Source organism: Hyperoodon ampullatus, assembly GCF_949752795.1.
Source record: "Hyperoodon ampullatus genome assembly, chromosome: 10".
Lineage (NCBI taxonomy): Eukaryota > Metazoa > Chordata > Mammalia > Artiodactyla > Ziphiidae > Hyperoodon > Hyperoodon ampullatus.
Genome location: NC_136923.1, coordinates 67,967,782 through 67,987,826, shown reverse-complemented (window position 1 = coordinate 67,987,826; position 20,045 = coordinate 67,967,782). Strand labels below are relative to the sequence as shown.

Sequence of the window (20,045 nt, the reverse complement as noted above, 5' to 3'; positions counted from 1 at the left end):
ATACTGATAAACCCATGGTAAGTTGAAAATACTGTAAGTCGAAAATACATTTAATACACCTAGCCTACCAAACATCATAGCTTAGCCTGGCCTGCCTTAAACGTGCTCAGAACACTTACATTAGACTACACTTGGGCAAAATCATCTAACACATTATCTATTTTATAATAAAATATTGAATATCTCATGTAATTTGTTGAATACTGTACTAAAGGTGAAAAACAGAATGGCTGTCTGAGTACAGAAGAGTTATAAGTGTATCAATTGTTTACCCTCATGATTGTTTGGCTGACAGGGAGCTGTCGCTCACTGCCACTGCCCAGCATTACGACAGAGTATCATACTGCATATGGCTAGCCCAGAAAAAAAAAAAATCAAAATTCAAAGTACGGTTTCTACTGAATGCATATGCTTTTGCACCATTGTAAAGTTGAAAAAAATGTTAGAACCATTGTAATTTGGGAACTGTCTGTACTTGTTTTCAATAAGGATGGCAGATAGGTTTCACGTCACAGACCAATTCTGACTGACAATTGATGCCTAGAAAATTACATTAACACCAGATTCTGATGCCACATCACAGCTGGGTAAGGAAGAGTTCTATGGTTAATTATAGATATTTGCCATTTAAAAGGTGGAAGGAAGGGATGGCATGAAGAAAGAATGGTACATATTTGCATCTGTCACTATTTTCAGATTTGAGCTAAGTGTTTTATGTGAATTATGTAGTGTAATCCATACAAAACACTGCGTGTTGGGTATTATTCATTCTATAGGTGAGGAGACTGAGGTTCGGAGAGTTTAATAAACTTGCCCAAACTCACTCAGGCTGTGAGTGGTAGAGCCAGCATTGAAGCCAAGTTCTCCATCCCCAGGAATCATGCTGTTTGCACCACACCTCCTGAAGAAGAGAAGTTTCATTGAACTTTTGAAAGAGATGATAAACATGGATTGGCAAAGAGATGGCAGAGGGGTTTGGACATAAGCACAGAAGTAAAAATCAGCCAGTCACACAAATGACAGGAAGCAGATTGGCCTGACTAGAGTAAAGGAGCATATTGGGCAGTAATGACAGGACATTAAGGGAGACAAACTGCCCAGCTAACTGAAAGCTTTGAAACAAAAAGCTTTTAAAGCTAATAGATTTATTCTTCCAAGTTTGTTTTCTGAGGGTTCCTACTGCAGTGGAAGATGAAGCAGTGACAATAGAAGACTTCATGACTTTTGTTTTTCTTTCCCCATCTTCTTCATTGGGCTGTGTCATTTTTCTTAACCTACCCTCTTAAGAGGGTTGGGGCTCACCCCCATCCATAATTTTACAATTTTTTTAATTATAAAAGATGAACATGTATATTGCAAAAAATCTCAAATAATAAAAAAGTGTATAAATTACAAATATTGCCCCAAACTTTTAACCCCATTCTCCAAAGGTAACTTCTGTTAATAGTTTGGCATCTATCCTTTTAGATGCTTTGCTTGTTTATTAAAAAACATTTAAAAAATATATTTACATATATATGCATGTGTACATGTAAAATGCTATATCATACATGTATTTATATATAATCCTGAAGATATAAATTCAGTTTAATCATTCTTTGTAAAGATAAATGTCAAAGGCCAAAAAGTTTAAGCTGGAACCCAGTTTGTTTTAATGTTTTTCTTTGCGAAAAGCTGCATTCCTCACAGGGATATTAACCTCTCATGAAGAGGGCTATCAAAGCTTCTAGTGAAAAGGGCTTTGAAAAGGCAAGGTCTTGTTCTGATCACTTTGTCACTGTTAACCCCACATCAACAAGGTCAGTAGATTCTAGAGTAAGAACTTAAGCTTATGAACTCGTGAAGAAAGGAGTGTGGTCTTATGTCTGTAGGAAACCTCTGAATAAACACCAAGGACCTACCTTAGCTCATCAATTTCAGCTGATTAGGGAAAGAGGAACAAGAGTTATCAAAGGGGCCTAACTTAACTTTTTTGTTGGAACCCCTCTGGAGTCTGCCTAATTGGTGACATTGCTGGTTTGATGACATTCCTCCTCACTCTGGTTTTCTTTTCCATCTGAACCCCCTACAGCTATCAATGGGCATGTTAGGTTTTGGCTTCATTATCACTTATATTCCGGAGGCTGCAATCAGTGCTTACCTGGCTGCCACGGCACTACACATTATGCTGTCCCAGTTGACCTGCATCTTCGGGATTATGATTAGTTTCCATTCTGGTCCCATCTCCTTCTTCTATGTGAGTAATTTCTACCCTCACCTAGACTTACAATTGCCCCTCCCCTTGCCTCCAAAAAGAAGTAGACCCGAATGGATAGACTCCTGCATAGGCAGCTGGGTCAAGAGAGTCCTAGAAATAATTTCACCTCTTCTAGATTTACAGTCTTGATTAACTGCAGGTGCCAGTTGGACCATGTTCCTAGTTGCATTAACCATTTCACCCCAGCCTTTTAAACCAACATGATTTATATTAAAATTTGGTCTTTGAGATACTGTATTATCATACTTCTTCCCGTTACATGCCTCCTGAAAGACATATATCCTAAAATATAATATATACAGAATATAAAATGCAAAGTAGTCCCTGAATGCAAGAATGGCCTAGGAGCCAAGCTAAACATACATGGTCTGGGAAAATTGATAAAGAATAGGCTAATAAACAGAACTCCTGGGTCCTTTCCACTACACTGAAACATAGAAAGTATATTATCGGGCTTCCCTGGTGGTGCAGTGGTTAAGAGTCCGCCTGCCAATGCAGGGGACACGAGTTCAAGCCCTGGTCCGGGGAGATCCCACATGCCGCAGAGGAACTAAGCCCCTGCGCCACAGCTACTGAGCCTGCGTTCTAGAGCCCGCGAGCTACAACTACTGAAGCCCACATGCCTAGAGCCCGTGCTCCGCAACTAGAGTAGCCACCACTATCCACAACTAGGGAAAGCCCACGCACAGCAACGAAGACCCAATGCAGCCAAAAATAAATAAATAAAATAAATTTAAAAAAAAAAAAAGACAGTGTATTATCTTCTTACTGGACATTATAGTCTTTTAATATATTGTTTTCAATTAAAAAAATATGTATCCACCTACTTGCTCTCACTGTTCTAGTAATGCTCATAAAGACCTCTGTGCCCAGCAACACTGCCTAGGGACTTCCTTTTGAACTAATTTAGAAAGAGCGTCATTTTCTAGATTTAGACAATTATTACATCCCTTTCTAAGCCTCTGTAATTTTGTTTTCTTTCAGAACATAATTAACTACTGTATAGGTCTCCCCAAAGCTAATTCCACCAGCATCTTACTATTTCTAACTGCTATTGCTGCTCTGAGAATCAACAAAAGTATCAGAATTTCCTACAATCAGTACCCCATCAAGTTTCCCATGGAAATTTTTCTGGTAGGTGTTTTCATTTTGTTTTGTTTTGTTTTGCTTTTTATTGGAGTATAGCTGCTTTACAATGTTGTGTTAGTTTCTGCTGTACAGCAAAGTGAATCAGTTATACATATACATATATCCCCTCTTTTTTAGATTTCCTTCCCATTTAGGTCACCACAGAGCACTGAGTAGAGTTCCCTGTGCTATACAGTAAATTTTCATTAGTTGTCTATTTTATACATAGTAGTGTATATAAGTCAATCCCAACCTCCCAATTCATCCCACCCCCTTCCCCCGTTGGTATCCATAAGTTTGTTCTCTACATCTGTGTCTATTTCTGCTTTGAAAACTGGTTCATCTGTACCATTTTTCTAGATTCCACATATGTGTTAATATACCATATTTGTTTTTCTCTTTCTGATTTATTTCCCTTAGTATGATAATCTCTAGGTTTATCCACGTCTCTGCAAATGGCACTATTTCATTCCTTTTTATGGCTGAGTAATATTCCATTGTATATAGGTACCACATCTTCTTTATCCATTCCTCTGTGGATGGACATTTAGGTTGCTTCCACATCCTGCCTATTGTAAATAGTGCTGCAATGATCATTGGGGTACATGTATCTTTTTGAATTATGGTTTTCTCAGGGTATATGCCCAGGAGTGGGATTGCTGGATCATATGGTAATTCTATTTTTAGTTTTTTGAGGAACCTCCATACTGTTCTCCATAGTGGTTGTACCAGTTTACATTCCCACCAACAGTGTAGGAGGGTTCCCTTTTCTCCACATCCTCTCCAGCATTTATCATTTGTAGATTTTTTGATGATGGCCATTCTGACCAGTGTGAGGTGATACCTCACTGTAGTTTTGATTTGCATTTCTCTAACGATCAGTGATGTTGAGCATGTTTTCATGTGTTTGTTGGCCATCTGTATGTCTTCTTTGGAGAAATGTCTATATAGGTCTTCTGCCCATCTTTTCATTGAGTTGTTTGTTTTTTTTGATATTGAGCTGCATGAGCTGTTTGTATATTTTGGAGATTAATCCCTTGATGGTTGCTTTGTTTGCAAATATTTTCTCCCATCCTCTTGGTTGTCTTTTTGTTTTGTTTATCGTTTCCTTTTCTGTGCAAAAGCTTTTAAGTTTCATTAGGTCCCATTTGTTTATTTTTGGTTTTATTTTCATTACTCTAGGAGGTGGGTCAAAAAATCTTGCAGCAATTTATGTCAAATTGTGTTTTGACATTTGACAAATATGTCAAAGAGTGTTCTGCTTATATTTTCCTCTAAGAGTTTTATAATGTCCAGCCTTACATTTAGGTCTTTGATCCATTTTGAGTTTATTTTTGTGTATGGTGTTAGGGTAATGTCATTCTTTTACATATAGCTGTCCAGTTTTCCCAGCACCACTTATTGAAGAGACTGTCTTTTTTCCATTGTATATTCTTGCCTCCTTTGTCATAGATTAGGTGACTGAAGGTGCGTGGGTTTATCTCTGGGCTTTCTATCCTGTTCCATTGATCTATATTTCTGTTTTTGTGCCAGTACCATATTGTCTTGATTACTGTAGCTTTGTAGTATAGTCTGAAGTCAGAGAGTCTGGTTCCTCCAGCTCCGTTTTTTTCCCTCAAGATTGCTTTGGCTATTTGGGGTCTTTAGTGTTTCCATACAAATTGTAAAAATTTTTGTTCTAATTCTGGAAAATTGCCATTGGTAATTTGATAGGGATTGCATTGAACGTGTAGATTGCTTTGGGTAGTATAGTCATTTTCACAATATTGATCCTTCCAATCCAAGAACATGGTATGTTTCTCCATCCATTTGTATTGTCTTTGATTTCTTTAATCAGTATCCTATAGTTTTCTGAGTACAGGTCTTTTGTCTCCTTAGGTAGGTTTATTCCTAGGTATTATTCTTTTTGTTGTGGTGGTAAATGGGATTGTTTCCTTAATTTCTCTTTCTGATCTTTCATTGTTAGTATATAGGAATGCAAGAGATTTCTGTGTATTGATTTTGTATCCTGCAACTTTACCAGATTCACTGATAAGTTCTAGTAGTTTTCTGGTGACCTCTTGAGGATTTGCTGTGTATAGTATCAAGTCATCTGCAAACAGTGACAGTTTTACTTCTTCTTTTCCAATTTGGATTCCTTTTATTTCTTTTTTTTCTCTGATTGCCATGGCCAGGACTTCCAACACTATGTTGAATAATAGTGGCGAGAGTGGACATCCTTGTCTTGTTCCCGATCTTAGAGGAAATGCTTTCAGTTTTTCACCATTGAGAGTGATGTTAGCTGTGCACTTGTCATACATGGCCTTTATTATGTTGAGGTAGGTTCCCTCTATGCCCACTTTCTGGAGAGTTTTTATCATAAATGGGTGTTGAATTTTGTCAAAAGCTTCTTCTGCATCTATTGAGATGATCATATGGATTTTATTCTTCAGTTTGTTAATGTGGTGTACCACATTGATTGATTTGTGTATATTGAAGAATCCTTACATCCCTCGAATAAATCTGACTTGATCATGGTGTATGATCCTTTTAATGTGTTGTTGGATTCTGTTTGCTTGTATTTTGTTGAAGATTTTTGCATCTATGTTCATCAGTGATATTGGCCTGTAGTTTTCTTTTTTTGTGATATCTTTGTCTGGTTTTGGTATCAGGGTGATGATGGCCTCATAGAATGAGCTTGGGAGTGTTCCTCCCTCTACAATTTTTTGGAAAAGTTTGAGAAGGATAGGTGTTAGCTTTTCTCTAAATGCTTGATAGAATTCACCTGTGAAGCCATCTGGTCCTGGACTTTTATTTGTTGGAAGATTTTTAATCACAGTTTCAATTTCATTCCTTGTGATTGGTCTGTTCATATTTTCTATTTCTTCCTGGTTCAGTCTTGGAAGGTTGTACCTTTCTAAGAATTTGTCCATTTCTTCCAAGTTGTCCATTTTATTGGCATAGAGTTGCTTGTAGTGGTCTCTTATGATCCTTTGTATTTCTGCAGTGTCAGTTGTTACTTTTCCTTTTTCATTTCTAATTTTTATTGATTTGAGTCCTCTCCCTATTTTTTCTTGTTGAGTCTGGCTAAAGGCTTATCAATTTTGTTTATCTTCTCAAAGAACCAGCTTTTAGTTTCATTGATCTTTGCTATTGTTTTCTTCATTTCTATTTCATTTCTTTCTGCTCCGATCTTTATGATTTCTTTCCTTCTACTAACTTTGGGTTTTGTTTGTTCTTCTTTTTCTAGTTGCTTTAGGTGTAAGGTTGGGTTGTTTATTTGAGATTTTTCTTGTTTCTTGAGGTAGGATTTTATTACTATAAACTTCCCTCTTAGAATTTCTTTTGCTGCATCCCATATGTTTTGGGTCATCGTGTTTTCATTGTCATTTTTTTCTAGGTATTTTTTGATTTCCTCTTTGATTTCTTCCATGATCCATTGGTTATTTAGTAGCATATTGTTTAGCCTCCATGTGTTTGTGTTCCTTACAGTTTTTTTTTCCATAATTGATTTCTAATCTCATAGTGTTGTGGTTGGAAAAGATGGTTGATATGATTTCAATTTTCTTAAATTTACTGAGTCTTGATTTGTGACCCAAGATGTGATCTATCCTAGAGAATGTTCCATGTACACTTGAGAAGAAAGTGTATTCTGCTGCTTTTGGATGGAATGTCCTATAAATATCAGTTAAGTCCGTCTGGTCTAATGTGCCATTTAAGGCTTGTGTTTCCTTATTAATTTTCTGTCTGGATGATCTATCTTTTGGTGTAAGTGGGATGTTTCTGGTAAGTGTTTTGATACTCCAAACTCATGGTTCAGATCATTTAAAGTACGTATTTTTTTAAATTAAATTTAAAGTAAGTAACCTCAGAAGGGAAATGTTCATAGGAGAGTTGTAAAAATAATATTTTTAAAATGTATGTTGAATTGTGACAAAACTGAACACATACATTTAGTTAGCTTATATTTTTTAAACATGCTTATTTTTCAAAGGACTTTTATCTACTGCCTCTTTTTCATACTATTTGAAAAATTGGGTTTTTTTTTTTCCATTATGACAGTAATACAGGCTCATTCTAGCAATTTTTTGTTTGGCCATGCCACGTGGCTTGTGGGATCTTAGTTCCCTGACCAGGAATCAAACGCAGGCCCCCAGCAATGGAAGCATGGAGTCCTAACCACTGGACCGCCAGGGAATTCTAGCAATTTTGAAAAACAGAAAGAAAAAAAAGGAAGGAGGAAAAGAAATTCCTATAGCTGCACTATCCAAAGTCAACTACAATTGATATTCCTGTACTTTCAGTTATTCTCACCTTTCCTCTTTCAAACAAATACATGACAGGCCTATGCTCAGTGTTGATGAATTTCTGTATTCTTTTATGTAGAGGTTTCATTTCTATTTTAATATAGCAGCAACCACACTGTTATTCAGCCTCCTTTCATTCTCCCTATGCTACAGTAAAGAAATTGAGGGAGATGAGATGTTAAATGAAAACTAATCCATGTCATTCAGTGGCAGAGCTGGGTTCGGGGAGGTGGGGCTGCTGGGGAAGGTGTGTGTTCATGTATATGTCCTAGGTTTTTTTAACATCTTTATCTTTAGATCAGGGGAAATGTTAAACTAAATAAATGTGATTGTTTTCTTTCTTTTCGAGAATATTTTAAAATGTTGTCTAAAGATAACATTTCTTGTTAGTTTTAGGAAATCTGGGAGAATTCCCTGGTGGTCCACTGGTTAGGACTCCACACTTTCACTGAGGAGGGCGTGGGTTCAATCCCTGGTCCAGGGAACTAAGATCCCACAAGCCGCGTGGCACGGCCAAAAAAGAAAAAGAAAAAGAAATCTGATAAAATTTATCTTTTGCAGTTAACATTTTTACAATACTAAAGAGATTTTTATAAATAAAGCTCAGGTTTTTGGAGTCAGCATTTCTTTTACAAGGATCAATAAATCTTTGGGTGTCCTTGAGCATTATTTTCCCTTTAAGAAGTGTTCTGTGATAGAGATAATTAAAGTTCACCATGTGCTCCCCTATATTTCCCAGCTGCCCTTGTAATTAGGCGAGACCATGCAACTTTGGGGCCAAAGCACAGGCAAATAGGCATGAGTTTCCAATGTTCCTTCTTGCCCTGCTGTAGTAATCATAGGGGCTATATGTTGAGGTGATAGAGTCTCCAGGTAGAATTAGCCTGGATCCCCAAGGCACTATTTGCAAAGAAGCTGCCCTGAAGAGACACTGACCCACAGTGGACTTTGTGTGGGTAAAAAAATAACTTTCAAGTGCTAGGAAACTAAGATCTTACGGTTTGTATATTGCCACAGTATAACATATTCTATCCTAACTAATCCAGGTCCATACTCTTCATGATTGAAAGAGTATAGGAATTGCTTTGGAAACTGAGACCAAGCTCTGTCTCATAACTGTTGTCTACTTCTTGTGGAGGTGCATATCCTTTCTTCCTTGGAGTAGTTAAAAAGCTATCAATTCATAAAGGCCAAAAGCTGAATGGCTGCTTTTACAAAAGACCTTTCAAAACACTGTATACAAATAGTGGGGCCCTAGAACCCAGGGGACAATGTGCATATGGAGTTTGGGGAGTGGAGTCAGAGGCAACCTCTCCTTCTCTTGGAACCAAGTACAGCTCTGGCTTCTTAGGAAGCTGAGGCTTTGGAGTCACCAGCAGATGGCATCTGTGACGCAGGCATCAGCGCACTCTCTCTGTTTCTATCTCTGTTTCTGTGTCTCTCTTTGATTCCAGCTTTATTCAGGTATAAAATTATAAGATATTTAAAGTGTGCATCATGGTGATTTGATACAGATATACATTGTGAAAGGATTTCCCCCATCTAGTTAATTAACACATCCACACCCCATACATTTATCTTTTTTTTTTTTTTTTTTTTTGGGTGAGAACATTTAAGTTCTACTCTCTTGGCAATTTTTAAGTATATAATAAAATGTTATCAACTATAGTCACCATGTTTTACATTAGATCCTCAGACCTTATTCATCTTGTAGATGAAAGTTTGCACTGTTTTACCAACCTTTCTCAATTCCCCCATCCCTCAGTCCCTGGCAACCGCTTTTCTACTCTCTGTTTCTATGAGCGTGACTGTTTTGTTTTTTGTTTCTGTTTTTGTTTTAGATTCCATGTATAAGTGATACCATGCAGTATTTGTCTTTCTCTGTCTAGCTTATTTCACTTAGCATAATGCCCTCAAGGTCCATCCATGTTATCACAAATCAACCCTCTTTTAAGAGACATCAGCAGCAGGGATCATAGTGATTTTCCTTTAAGCAACCTCAAAGGCAATAACATTAACCTGGGTTATTAGGAAAGGAGAGGAGTAAGAATATAGAGGATGCTGTGGGTTGACTATGGCTGACAGATTGGTTTGTGAGCCACAGTTAAGACACTCCTTTGGGGAATGCTATAAATAATTAGGATGCACCATGAAGTGAAGTGGAGAAATAGACTGAGGTCCAGCAACAAATGTAGGTGGAGACTTAGAATTATTGAAGATTAGGCATTAAACTTTTTTGTGACCTGATTTATCCTCAAAGGTTATTGAAGCCTGCAATACACTACTTATACACATGTCAAGTCAAGTGATTGGGAACATTTTCTACTATATAGCAGGGATTAGTGATATAGTTTAGAATTGGAAAAAGACCTCCATGTTTCCCTTGGAAATGAGGAAAGTAGGAGAGTGAGGATGAGAGCTGCTATGGTGTAGCGGGTGAAAAGCTTTTCACAACACCCCATAAGAAACTACTGTTAAGATATGCTGGAGATGGGCTTCCCTGGTGGCACAGTGGTTAAGAATCCACCTGCCAATGCAGAAGACACGGGTTCAAGCCCTGGTCGGGGGAGGTCCCACATGCCGTGGGGCAACTAAGCCCGTGCACCACAACTACGGAGCCTGCACTCTAGAGCCCACGAGCCACAACTACTGAGCCCACATGCCACAACTACTGAAGCCTGCGTGCCTAAAGGCCATGCTCCACAACAAAAGAAGCCACTACAATGAGAAGCCTGCGCACCGCAACAAAGAGTAGCCCCCGCTCACCGCAACTAGAGGAAGGCCGCGGGCAGCAATGAAGACCCAACGCAGCCAAAAAAAAAAAAAAAGGATGTGCTGGAGGAAACTGCTCATACCCACCAATCTGTCCTTTAGATGGTAGTCTCAAATATTAAGGGAAAATTTCAAGGCAATATTTGGGATCCAGGTGAAATAAACTGACAAATAATTCAAGAGTTTCATAGATATAAGAAATTGTACATACCGTATGTTCATAATTAATGTATGTGTATGTGTGTATTTGTATATGTGTATATTTAAGCTGTATAGCAAACACCAAAAAAAAGCATCAATAGTAGTTATCTTTGGGTGATTTATTTCTGCTTTTAAATTTTTCATTTTTTCTCTATTTTCCTTAATGAGCAAGTGTAACCTTTATACTGGAAATGAAAGAGTTTCTTGGCCACTTGCCACACTTCTTGTCCCTTAACTATAGAAATATCACAACTTTTCTGTTGATCCAGATCTTCCTTCCATTCTGATCTGTAGGCTTCCTAGGGGTCGTCATCTGAACACAGCATCACAGGTAAACCAACAGCTATCCTGCTCAGTGTCTGGCTGAACTCTTAGAGTAGATGCTGGGAAAAGATTTATGTGTTAGTAGGGATAATGGGGTAAAGCAACTATATATTATTATTTTAAAATGGGCATTGAGTTCTCTTGTCTCTGCTTTAATTTCTTTGGTGTGAGGTCTTTTTTTTTTTTTTTTAAAGACGCCACTTTTTTTAGAAATTAATTAATTAATTAATTAATTATTGCTGTGTTGGGTCTTCGTTTCTGCGCGAGGGCCCTCTCTAGTTGTGGCGAGCGGGGGCCACTCTGCATCGCGGTGCGCGGGCCTCTCACCATCGCGGCCTCTCCCGTTGTGGAGCACAGGCTCCAGACGCGCAGGCTCAGCAGTTGTGGCCCACGGGCCTAGCTGCTCCGCGGCATGTGGGATCCTCCCAGACCAGGGCTCGAACCCGTGTCCCCTGCATTGGCAGGCAGATCCTCAACCACTGCGCCACCAGGAAAGCCTGGTGTGAGGTCTTTATAAGGTGTAATAGCTGCTAGCTTGTCTGTTTTCCCTCTAACAGACATTAGAAATGGAAGGGAGACTTGGCATTTCAGAAGGAAATGAAAGGAGAAAAAAGAAAGCGAGTAATTGCTTTGCTAAAGCAATTTTTCGTGTGTGCTATCAAATGCTGCTCCATCTTATTAATGGTTATTAATGATTATCAATATACCTCAACAACCCCCCAGAGGGCTTACTTGTATTGGGACAATGTACCTAGATTTTAAAACTTTTAAAACTGAGGCCTTGGTTACAGCTATAATCTGAAAACATGTTTATACTTGATCCAGATATTTAAAGTTGGTGAGGAAAGAGAAGTCTAGGGCAACCCTTTTTTCCTATTACTATGTCAGAGACCAAGCCTGAAGTTGTTTTTCATTCTGGTTACAGTGCTAAAAAGAGTTCAGGGAACCAAAAGAGTCGGGGAGGACTTCTGCCTTTGTTGTTCCACTGAACTGGCACTGCCTCTTTCTCCAACCTTCATGTATAGGGACTGCCGCGTATTGCATTCCCTGTGCTGCCAGAGGCTATGGGCACCTCTGCTCTTGGAAGCAATGCATAATGTTTAGATGATCACATTCCTTTTCTTTTTAAACCCCTACAGATTCTTGGGTTCGCTGCATTTGCAAACAAGATAAACGTGGACACAGAAAACAGCAAGATGCTCATTGATATGATTCCCTATAGGTTGGTAATTCCACTTTTCAAGACTACTTTTCCCTTCCCGTTAACTCCTCTTAGCCTCTGACTACATAGCCTGATTGGTATCATTGACCAAAACAGAGTGCCAGTTAGTTCTCCAGCAAGGATGGTTTTGTTTGGGATCAGCAAAGAATTGCAATTTGGGGTCTGCAACCATGGCGAGTCACATGCAAGTCCTCCCACATCAAGGGAAGAAGTTTTTATAAAGGAAAAAATAAAATTGGAGTGGGGGGAGCCATGGTAAACAAAAAGTCTATGGCTTTTCATTGGCTGAGTCCTTTGCCAGGAAAGAAGAGGAGTCTTTCTTCTTCCTGTTGGGCTCTGCAATGGTCACAGTGTGTGAGAACTCCCCCTTTTGGTCTCCCAACTCTACTTAATTATTTTCTATTTATTAATTTTTTTAAACAATATTCTCTGCTAACAGTCTCTGGCCGCAGCCAAATCTGGGTCATGGGCTCAAGTTCATTTTAGAACACAGAGGTTCTAAAGGACAAGGGCTAGGACAACCCCATTCTTCTCTGTTCAGCCTTTGACTCTCCTCCCATGGTCGAGCCAATCCCCTTACCCAAGTAAACTGCTGGATGCACTGGATACCAGAGAGACTCATGCATCTTTCTCACAGCACATTATGAAGCTTCTCAACCTCCATACCTGTCTGATTAACTCTCAAGGATGGGACAAGAGATACCTCTGTTTTCCTAGCCTCTCTCTGGGGTTCAGTGCTCAGGATGTGAGCATTCCTTCTGTCTTCACCTACTTAGACTGAATGGGTGTCCTCGAGCAACATTACTTCATCACTCTGAGTAGAAAGCCTTCTTCAAGTAGTCTGGCATATGGAGTTCTTAAGGACTTGCAATTAATTTACATTATGATTCCTACCAGTGACTATGGGGCATCACTCTTGCTTCTGTTAGGGAATTATAGTTTCTTTAACCTTGACCAGATGAATCACTTTAGCTAAGAAAGGCTGCATACCACAGTTTCTTGGCTCATGAGAAGGCTTTTGAAGAGCATTGTTTATTTCCTCATGTTCTTCAATAGGGAATACAGCAAAGAGTCAATGATATTGGCTAGCCCCCAGCATACAAAACAGAGGCTACTTTGATGCAACTAGATTGAATTAATCTCATATCCTACCAGTTCTCAGTAAAATCTAATGATGATTAAATACATTGGAAATTCTGTTCAATTTTTTAAAACTGTGAGCAGGCAACCTAGGTACCAGGGAATACAATGGTAAATAAGACTTGGTGTCTGCCCTCAGGAAAAAAAAATGACAAGGGCAACAATGGGATTGATGCTTTACATAATTATTTTATGTCATTTGTTCCTCACAGTAATACTATAAGGAAGATATTATCTTCTTTTTATGGCTCAGGAAACTAAGGGTTACCAAGTTTAAATTACTTATCCAAGCTCACACAGCTGGTCAGTGTCAGAGCTACTATTTAAACCCATTTCTATTTAATTCCAAAATCTAGTATAATAACCCCTCTATTATACTTACTTAATATGCTTCTGTTATTAATGACTTAAAAAACACACAATTAACCTTTGCTTATATTTCATCATAAGATTCAAGGGTATGGGTAGAGAAACAAACATGTCAAAAATTTAATTTTAGGTATTGCTTTGAACTCCCTTTTTATTACCTGTTTATCCACAGTTGCTAGGGACTAGAAAAACTGAACAATTTAGGTTAGTTCCTTCCACGTCCATGTCCCCTTTTAACTAAATTGCTGACAAAGAATTGAATGTTACAGAAAACATCAGGAAGGAAAAAAACAGTAGTTTATGCTATTATCATACTAAATATTTAAGGTTTACTAACATAGATTTGGGCAATAAATTCATGAAAATTAAAATCTTCTGTGCATCAAAAGACACTATCAACAGAGAAAAAAAGACAACTCACAGAATAGGAGAAAATATTTGCAAATAATATATGCTAAGGGATTAACATCCAAAATACATAGAGAACTCCTAAAATGCAACAACAAAAAACCAACAACCTGACTCAAAAAGTGGAGAAAGGACTTGAATAGACATTTTTCCAAGGATGATACACAAATGGCCAATAAACACATAACATGCTCAACATCACTAATCATTTGGCAAATGCAAATCAAAACTACAATAATTCAATAGATACCACCTCACACTCATTAGTATGACTACTATTTTTTTTTAAAAAGACGAAAATAACAAGTGTTGGTGAGGATGTGGAGAAAATGGAACTCTTGTGCACTGTTAGTGGGAATGTAAAATGTACAGCCACTGTGGAAAGTAGTATGCTGATTCCTCAAAAAATTAAAAATAGAATTGCCAAATGATCCAACAATTCTACTTCTGTATATATACCGCCCAAAGTTAAAAGCAGTGTCTTGAAGAGATATTTGTGCACCTATGTTCATAGCAGCATTACTCACAATAGCTGAAATGTGGAAGAAATAAAAAGTGTCCATTGATGGATGAATGGGTAAGCAAAATGTGTTATATACATACAATAGAATATTTTTTGACAGTAAGAATATAGTTTTATTTATAGAAGTAATAAAAGGAATATACCACACAAGTATTTTACACACAAAACACCTTAGACACAAAGATATGGAAATGAATTTTTACAGTTTATTCACATTGAGTCTAGAATACTAGGTGACCCATTGTCACCTTTAAATAACAGAATCTTGTCACATCTCTTGAATACAAATTAAACAGCTCAGACTGAGTTGGTCGAGGTCACATAGAATCTGGAACTCACTCTAGTCTGTGCCTTTACTCTAACTCTTGAAGCTGCTACACTCATGACAGAATAATTCAGTGGGTGGTGAATCAGACAAAACAAACACCAAACAGACTCTCCTTCACAGCATGGCAGGTGTGAGAGAAAGATAAACTTTAAACAAAGCTGTATTTATCTCGCAACAATGCCCCAACTGAAGCACTTTTTTTTTCCTATAGACAGATACTCCTAACACAGGTGCCAAGAGGACTGCTCTACTACTAGAATTAACACTATCTCTAATTTTTTTCTGCAGCTCAAGAACCTTCAATGGCTCCCTAGTGCCTATGAATTCACAATGGCAGCATGTTAAGGCTGGACTTTTCTTGCTTGTGACTAGCCCCAGTGGCTTAGCTGAAATTGTTTAAGATTTTATTGGAATTCAGTATTAATTGTGAAGTGGGAGAGAGAGACTGAAGGCTTCATAACGGTTCTGGAATGTGCTTAATTTGGGCACTGAAAATCCAAATATTTTAGCATTCAACTCCCCTCATACAATAGAATATTATTCAGCCTTAAAAAGGAAGGAAATTCTGACATATACTACAACATAGATGAACCTTGAGGACGTTATGCTAAGTGAAATAAGCCAGTCAGAGAAAGACAATTACTATATGATTCCACTTATCTGAGGTACTTAGTAGTCAAAATCACCAAGACAGAAAGTAAAATGGTGGTTGTCAGAGCTGGGGGGAGGGAGAAATGGAGAGTTATTGATTAATAGTTATAGAGTTTCAGTTTTACAAGATGAAAGGGTTATGGAGTAGATGGTGGTGATGGTTGCACATTATGAATGTATTTAATACCACTGAACAGTACATTTAAAAATGGCTAAGATGGTCAATCATGTTATGTGTATTTTACCCAATTAAAATAATTGGGGAAAAAAAGGTGTGGATAAGAATCAGAAGCAATTTTTACAAAGGACAATGACTAAAATTATACCCTAAAAGATTTGCGTTTGACTAGAAGGGAATACATTGAGCTTTTTAGCTCTAAACCATCTTAGATATGACATATGCCTATTGCTTACCCACTGTTATGGTCTCAAACAGTGTAAATAAACTATTTTTCATCGATTTTTGTAGTTTTGCCTGTCTTATCTGTTGCCATTGGTACATGGCAGAAACCTTGAACTAGAAGATAGTAGAGCATGTTCTCTTAATGGCTTTTGTAACCTGGCTTGATTTGCTGGCAGTTTTGTCAAGCTGCTGCCTGAGTTGCTCTTCTTATCTCCTATTTTTATTTTTTAAAAAAGGGTCAGACCTTTTGATATGGATGATAAAGTATGATAAGGTTGGAGTGGGGGAGATGCCAATAAATGATTCCTGCTATCTAGGAATAATTCCACCATTTTATTCCAGCTTCCTGTTTCCTATAACGCCAGATACGAGCAATCTTACTGAAGTTCTTTTAGAAGCGTTCTCCTTAGCTTTAGTGAGCTCCTCTCTGCTCATATTTCTGGGCAGGAAGATTGCCAGTTTCCATAAATATGATGTCAATTCCAACCAGGTGAGAGGACAGGCCTTTCTATTACTTTCTGTGACCCTTTAATCTTTGTTCTCTAACCTTAGCCTGCAGTTAAAATGAAGACTGGATTCTTCTGTAACCAGAGAGTCACTTGGACCACGATTTGAATTACAATTACCAAAGGATGTTTTAAATTTATTTATTTATTTATTTATTTATTTATTTTTGGCTATGTTGGGTCTTTGTTGCTGTGTGGGGGCTTTCTCTAGTTGAGGCGAGTGGGGACTACTCTTCGTTGTGGTGCGTGGGCTTCTCATTGTGGTGGCTTCTTTTGTTGCGGAGCACAGGCTCTAGGCGCGCATGCTTCAGTAGTTGTGGCACGTGGGCTCTAGAGCAGAGGCTCAATAGTTATGGCGCACGGGCTTAGTTGTTCCACGGCATGTGGGATCTTCCCGGACCAGGGCTCGAACCTGTTTCCCTTGCATTGGCAGGCGGATTCTTAACCACTGCGCCACCAGGGAAGTCCTACCAAAGGATTTTTGAGAAGTGTGGCATACTTAACTCTGAAGCCACTTGAATTAATGTGTGTGGTTACTCTAGAACATATATGGTGTAGGGAGGCAAGAAGGTAATGTATGACATCATGTTGTTAAGCTAGCAGAGTTCCTCTCCTCTCCTTTTATCTTCCTTTCCCCCAAGTCCTTAGAAGTCAACCACATGCCAAAGCACAAGAAGAAATGCAGTGGAGGGACTTCCCTGGTGGTCCAGTAGCTGACTCTGCTCTCCCAATGCAGGAGGCTCCGGGTTCCATCCCTGGCCAGGGAACTAGAACCCACATGCCGCAACTAAGAGTTCGCATGCTGCAACTAAAGAGATCCCGCATTCCACAACGAAGACCCAGTGCAGCCAAATAAATAAATATATATATATTTTTTTTGTGGTATGTGGGCCTCTCACTGTTGTGGCCTCTCCCGTTGCGGAGCACAGGCTCCGGACGCGCAGGCTCAGCGGCCATGGCTCACGGGCCCAGCCGCTCCGCGGCATGTGGGATCTTCCCGGACCGGGGCATGAACCCGTGTCCCCTGCATCGGCAGGCAGACTCTCAACCACTGCGCCACCAGGGAAGCCCATAAATAAATATTTTTTAAAAAGAAATGCAGTGGTATATCAAAACTAGGCTAATAATACAATTAAGTTGGCCTCCCAGAAATAGTCCTTGTCATTTTTTTTTTTTAGTCTCCGACCATTTTGAGTTTGGCTTTTCCCCTAGAAATTAAAAAGGGAATATGGAGACTTCCCTGGTGGTCCAGTGATTAGAACTCGGTGCTTTCACTGCCGTGGCCCCAAGGTTCAATCCCTGGTCGGGGAACTAAGATCCTGCAAGCCACTTGGCATGGCCTGGTGGCCTAGTGGTTAGGATTCCGGACTTTCACTGCCTGGCCCGGGTTCAGTCAGTGTCCCACTTTGACTTTAAAATAGTATAGAAGGAAGCAAGAAAAATAGTACTATATTTCTCCCTGTCATCCTAATTCCCAGAAATCATGCGGAAGAGAATAATAAGGAAAATGGCTCATTTACTCACTTTGAAAAAGGACTTTCCTTATGATCTCTAGCTAAAATGAAGAAATCAGATTTGCCATCCTTCACTTCTTTCCAATAATATTTCAGTGTTATTTGAAGTGATGTAAACAACCCTATCTTCATGCCTAAGAAATAACAGTATACCTTTAGTTCAAACTCAAATCAGCCTTCTTTGACAAACAGTGGGCCTAAAGTATTTGCCATTTCTTTACAGGATTTAATAGCCATTGGCCTTTGCAATGTCGTCAGTTCATTTTTCAGATCTTATGTGTTTACTGGTGCTGTTGTCAGGACTATTATCCAGGATAAAGCTGGAGGAAGACAACAGGTATGTGAAATAGAATTTGATCTCTAATATAGAAAGACACTTAGGTCTATTCATATGTATATTCACAGAAGGGGATTATATTAGTTTAACTATGTTACTGTTTTAATGTGATGCTTGTTTGGGAAGAATTTGGATTTCATGCTTGGCTTAATTTTTGCTTAGATTTTGTCTTAAAAGCTATCTGTCAATGTGGAACTTGAAAGTCATTTTCTATAAAAATACTGTTCTGTTAAAGGCTTCTGTATATTAGCCCACAAAAAGCTACTTTACATGTAACATACCTAAAAGATAATATTTCAGATAAACCAACCATCACCTATTAACTTTTTTTTCTGTGGGGAGATATATTCTCAGCCCTAGTCTGGGAAAATAATAATATAACTCTCTCCTTCCTGACAGCAGAACTAGAAACTTTCCTGGCTTTCTCAAAGGGCATGACAAGAAGCTTTCATGATAGAGAATAAAGTCTTTGTCTAGGTGAGCTTAGGGAATTTATGACCATTCTACCTTTGTGTAAGAGAAAATTATCTAGGTCAGACCCTCTTCAGGTATCCTGAATTAGTAAACTAAATATATAGGGGTATGGAAAGGAAGAGGGAAAGGGAAAATGTTGGCAGAGAAGGCACTAAAGGCAAGCTCTCTGTCTAATTGTAGGTAAGAGATTTTTTTTAAATTTATTTATTTCATTTATTTATTTTTGACTGTGTTGGGTCTTCGTTGCTGCGCGTGGGCTTTCTCTAGTTGCGGCAAGCAGGGGCTACTCTTCGTTGTGGTGTGCAGGCTTCTTATTGCGGTGGCTTCTCGTGTAGCGGAGCACAGGCTCCAGGCGTGTGGGCTCAGTAGTTGTGGCTCGCGGGCTCTATAGCACAGGCTCAGTAGTTGTGGCACATGGGCTTAGTTGCTCCGCAGCATGTGGCATCTTCCTGGACTAGGGCTCGAACCTGTGTCCCCTGCATTGGCAGGCAGATTCTTAACCACTGAGCCACCAGGGAAGCCCGGCAAGAGAGTTTTTAAGTCCAACGTTCATGAGTTTTAAACTGACCAGATAAAAGTTACAACTTGACAACATGAGAGGTGTCGCATCTCAGTTATATAGCATGAATAAATGTCAAAGAACTATCAGAATTGAACCTGGAGTAAGCCTATGGAATGAGTCCGGGGATCAGGAGGCACAGAAACAGTGACAGAAGTCAAAGACAAGCTTAGGCCACAGCAGCACAGTAGGGAGGTATAGCCATGGTCAAAAAGTAAAGTGTCAGAAGAATGGACACTGAATTTGAATGGGGAAAGATAAAGTGTCACAGTCCATGGGTAAATATAAGTGAAATATAAGGTGAAAGCTAATAAAAGTCAGAAGATTGGACAGGGGTGAGAACATGGGTCTAGAGTAAGCCCATACCATATGATTTTATGTGGACTGAGTTTTTTTGTTATAGAGTTTCTGCCAGACACATTGGCCTTTAAGGTGTATGTAGCTGTTTTGCACTACTATTTAACCAAAAGAAGGAAGATGAGTTATGTTAAAAAGAAGGATGTTCTATGCAAGTGTGAAAAAATTTTGAAGTCAAAATGAGAGGGTTTTATGGTAAGAAAAAATGGAAATTCCAGACAATAGTTCCCACTAACTTGTGACCACACACTTTGTCTATTTAGTATACAAGCATAACAAATTTGGG

General features: G+C 38.8%; 1 protein-coding gene across 1 annotated transcript in view; it reads left to right on the top strand.

The window, feature by feature from the left end:
- The window catches only part of SLC26A8 (solute carrier family 26 member 8), a gene marked incomplete at both ends in the record, with an annotated part of 65,360 nt that overhangs the window by 27,176 nt on the left and 18,139 nt on the right, over nt 1-20,045 (top strand). The window contains 5 exons of the mRNA XM_079713968.1: nt 2,072-2,236; nt 3,242-3,391; nt 12,108-12,190; nt 16,355-16,502; nt 18,256-18,369. Coding sequence (XP_079570094.1) covers nt 2,072-2,236; nt 3,242-3,391; nt 12,108-12,190; nt 16,355-16,502; nt 18,256-18,369 — 660 coding nt within the window. The remainder of the gene's footprint in view (nt 1-2,071; nt 2,237-3,241; nt 3,392-12,107; nt 12,191-16,354; nt 16,503-18,255; nt 18,370-20,045) is intronic.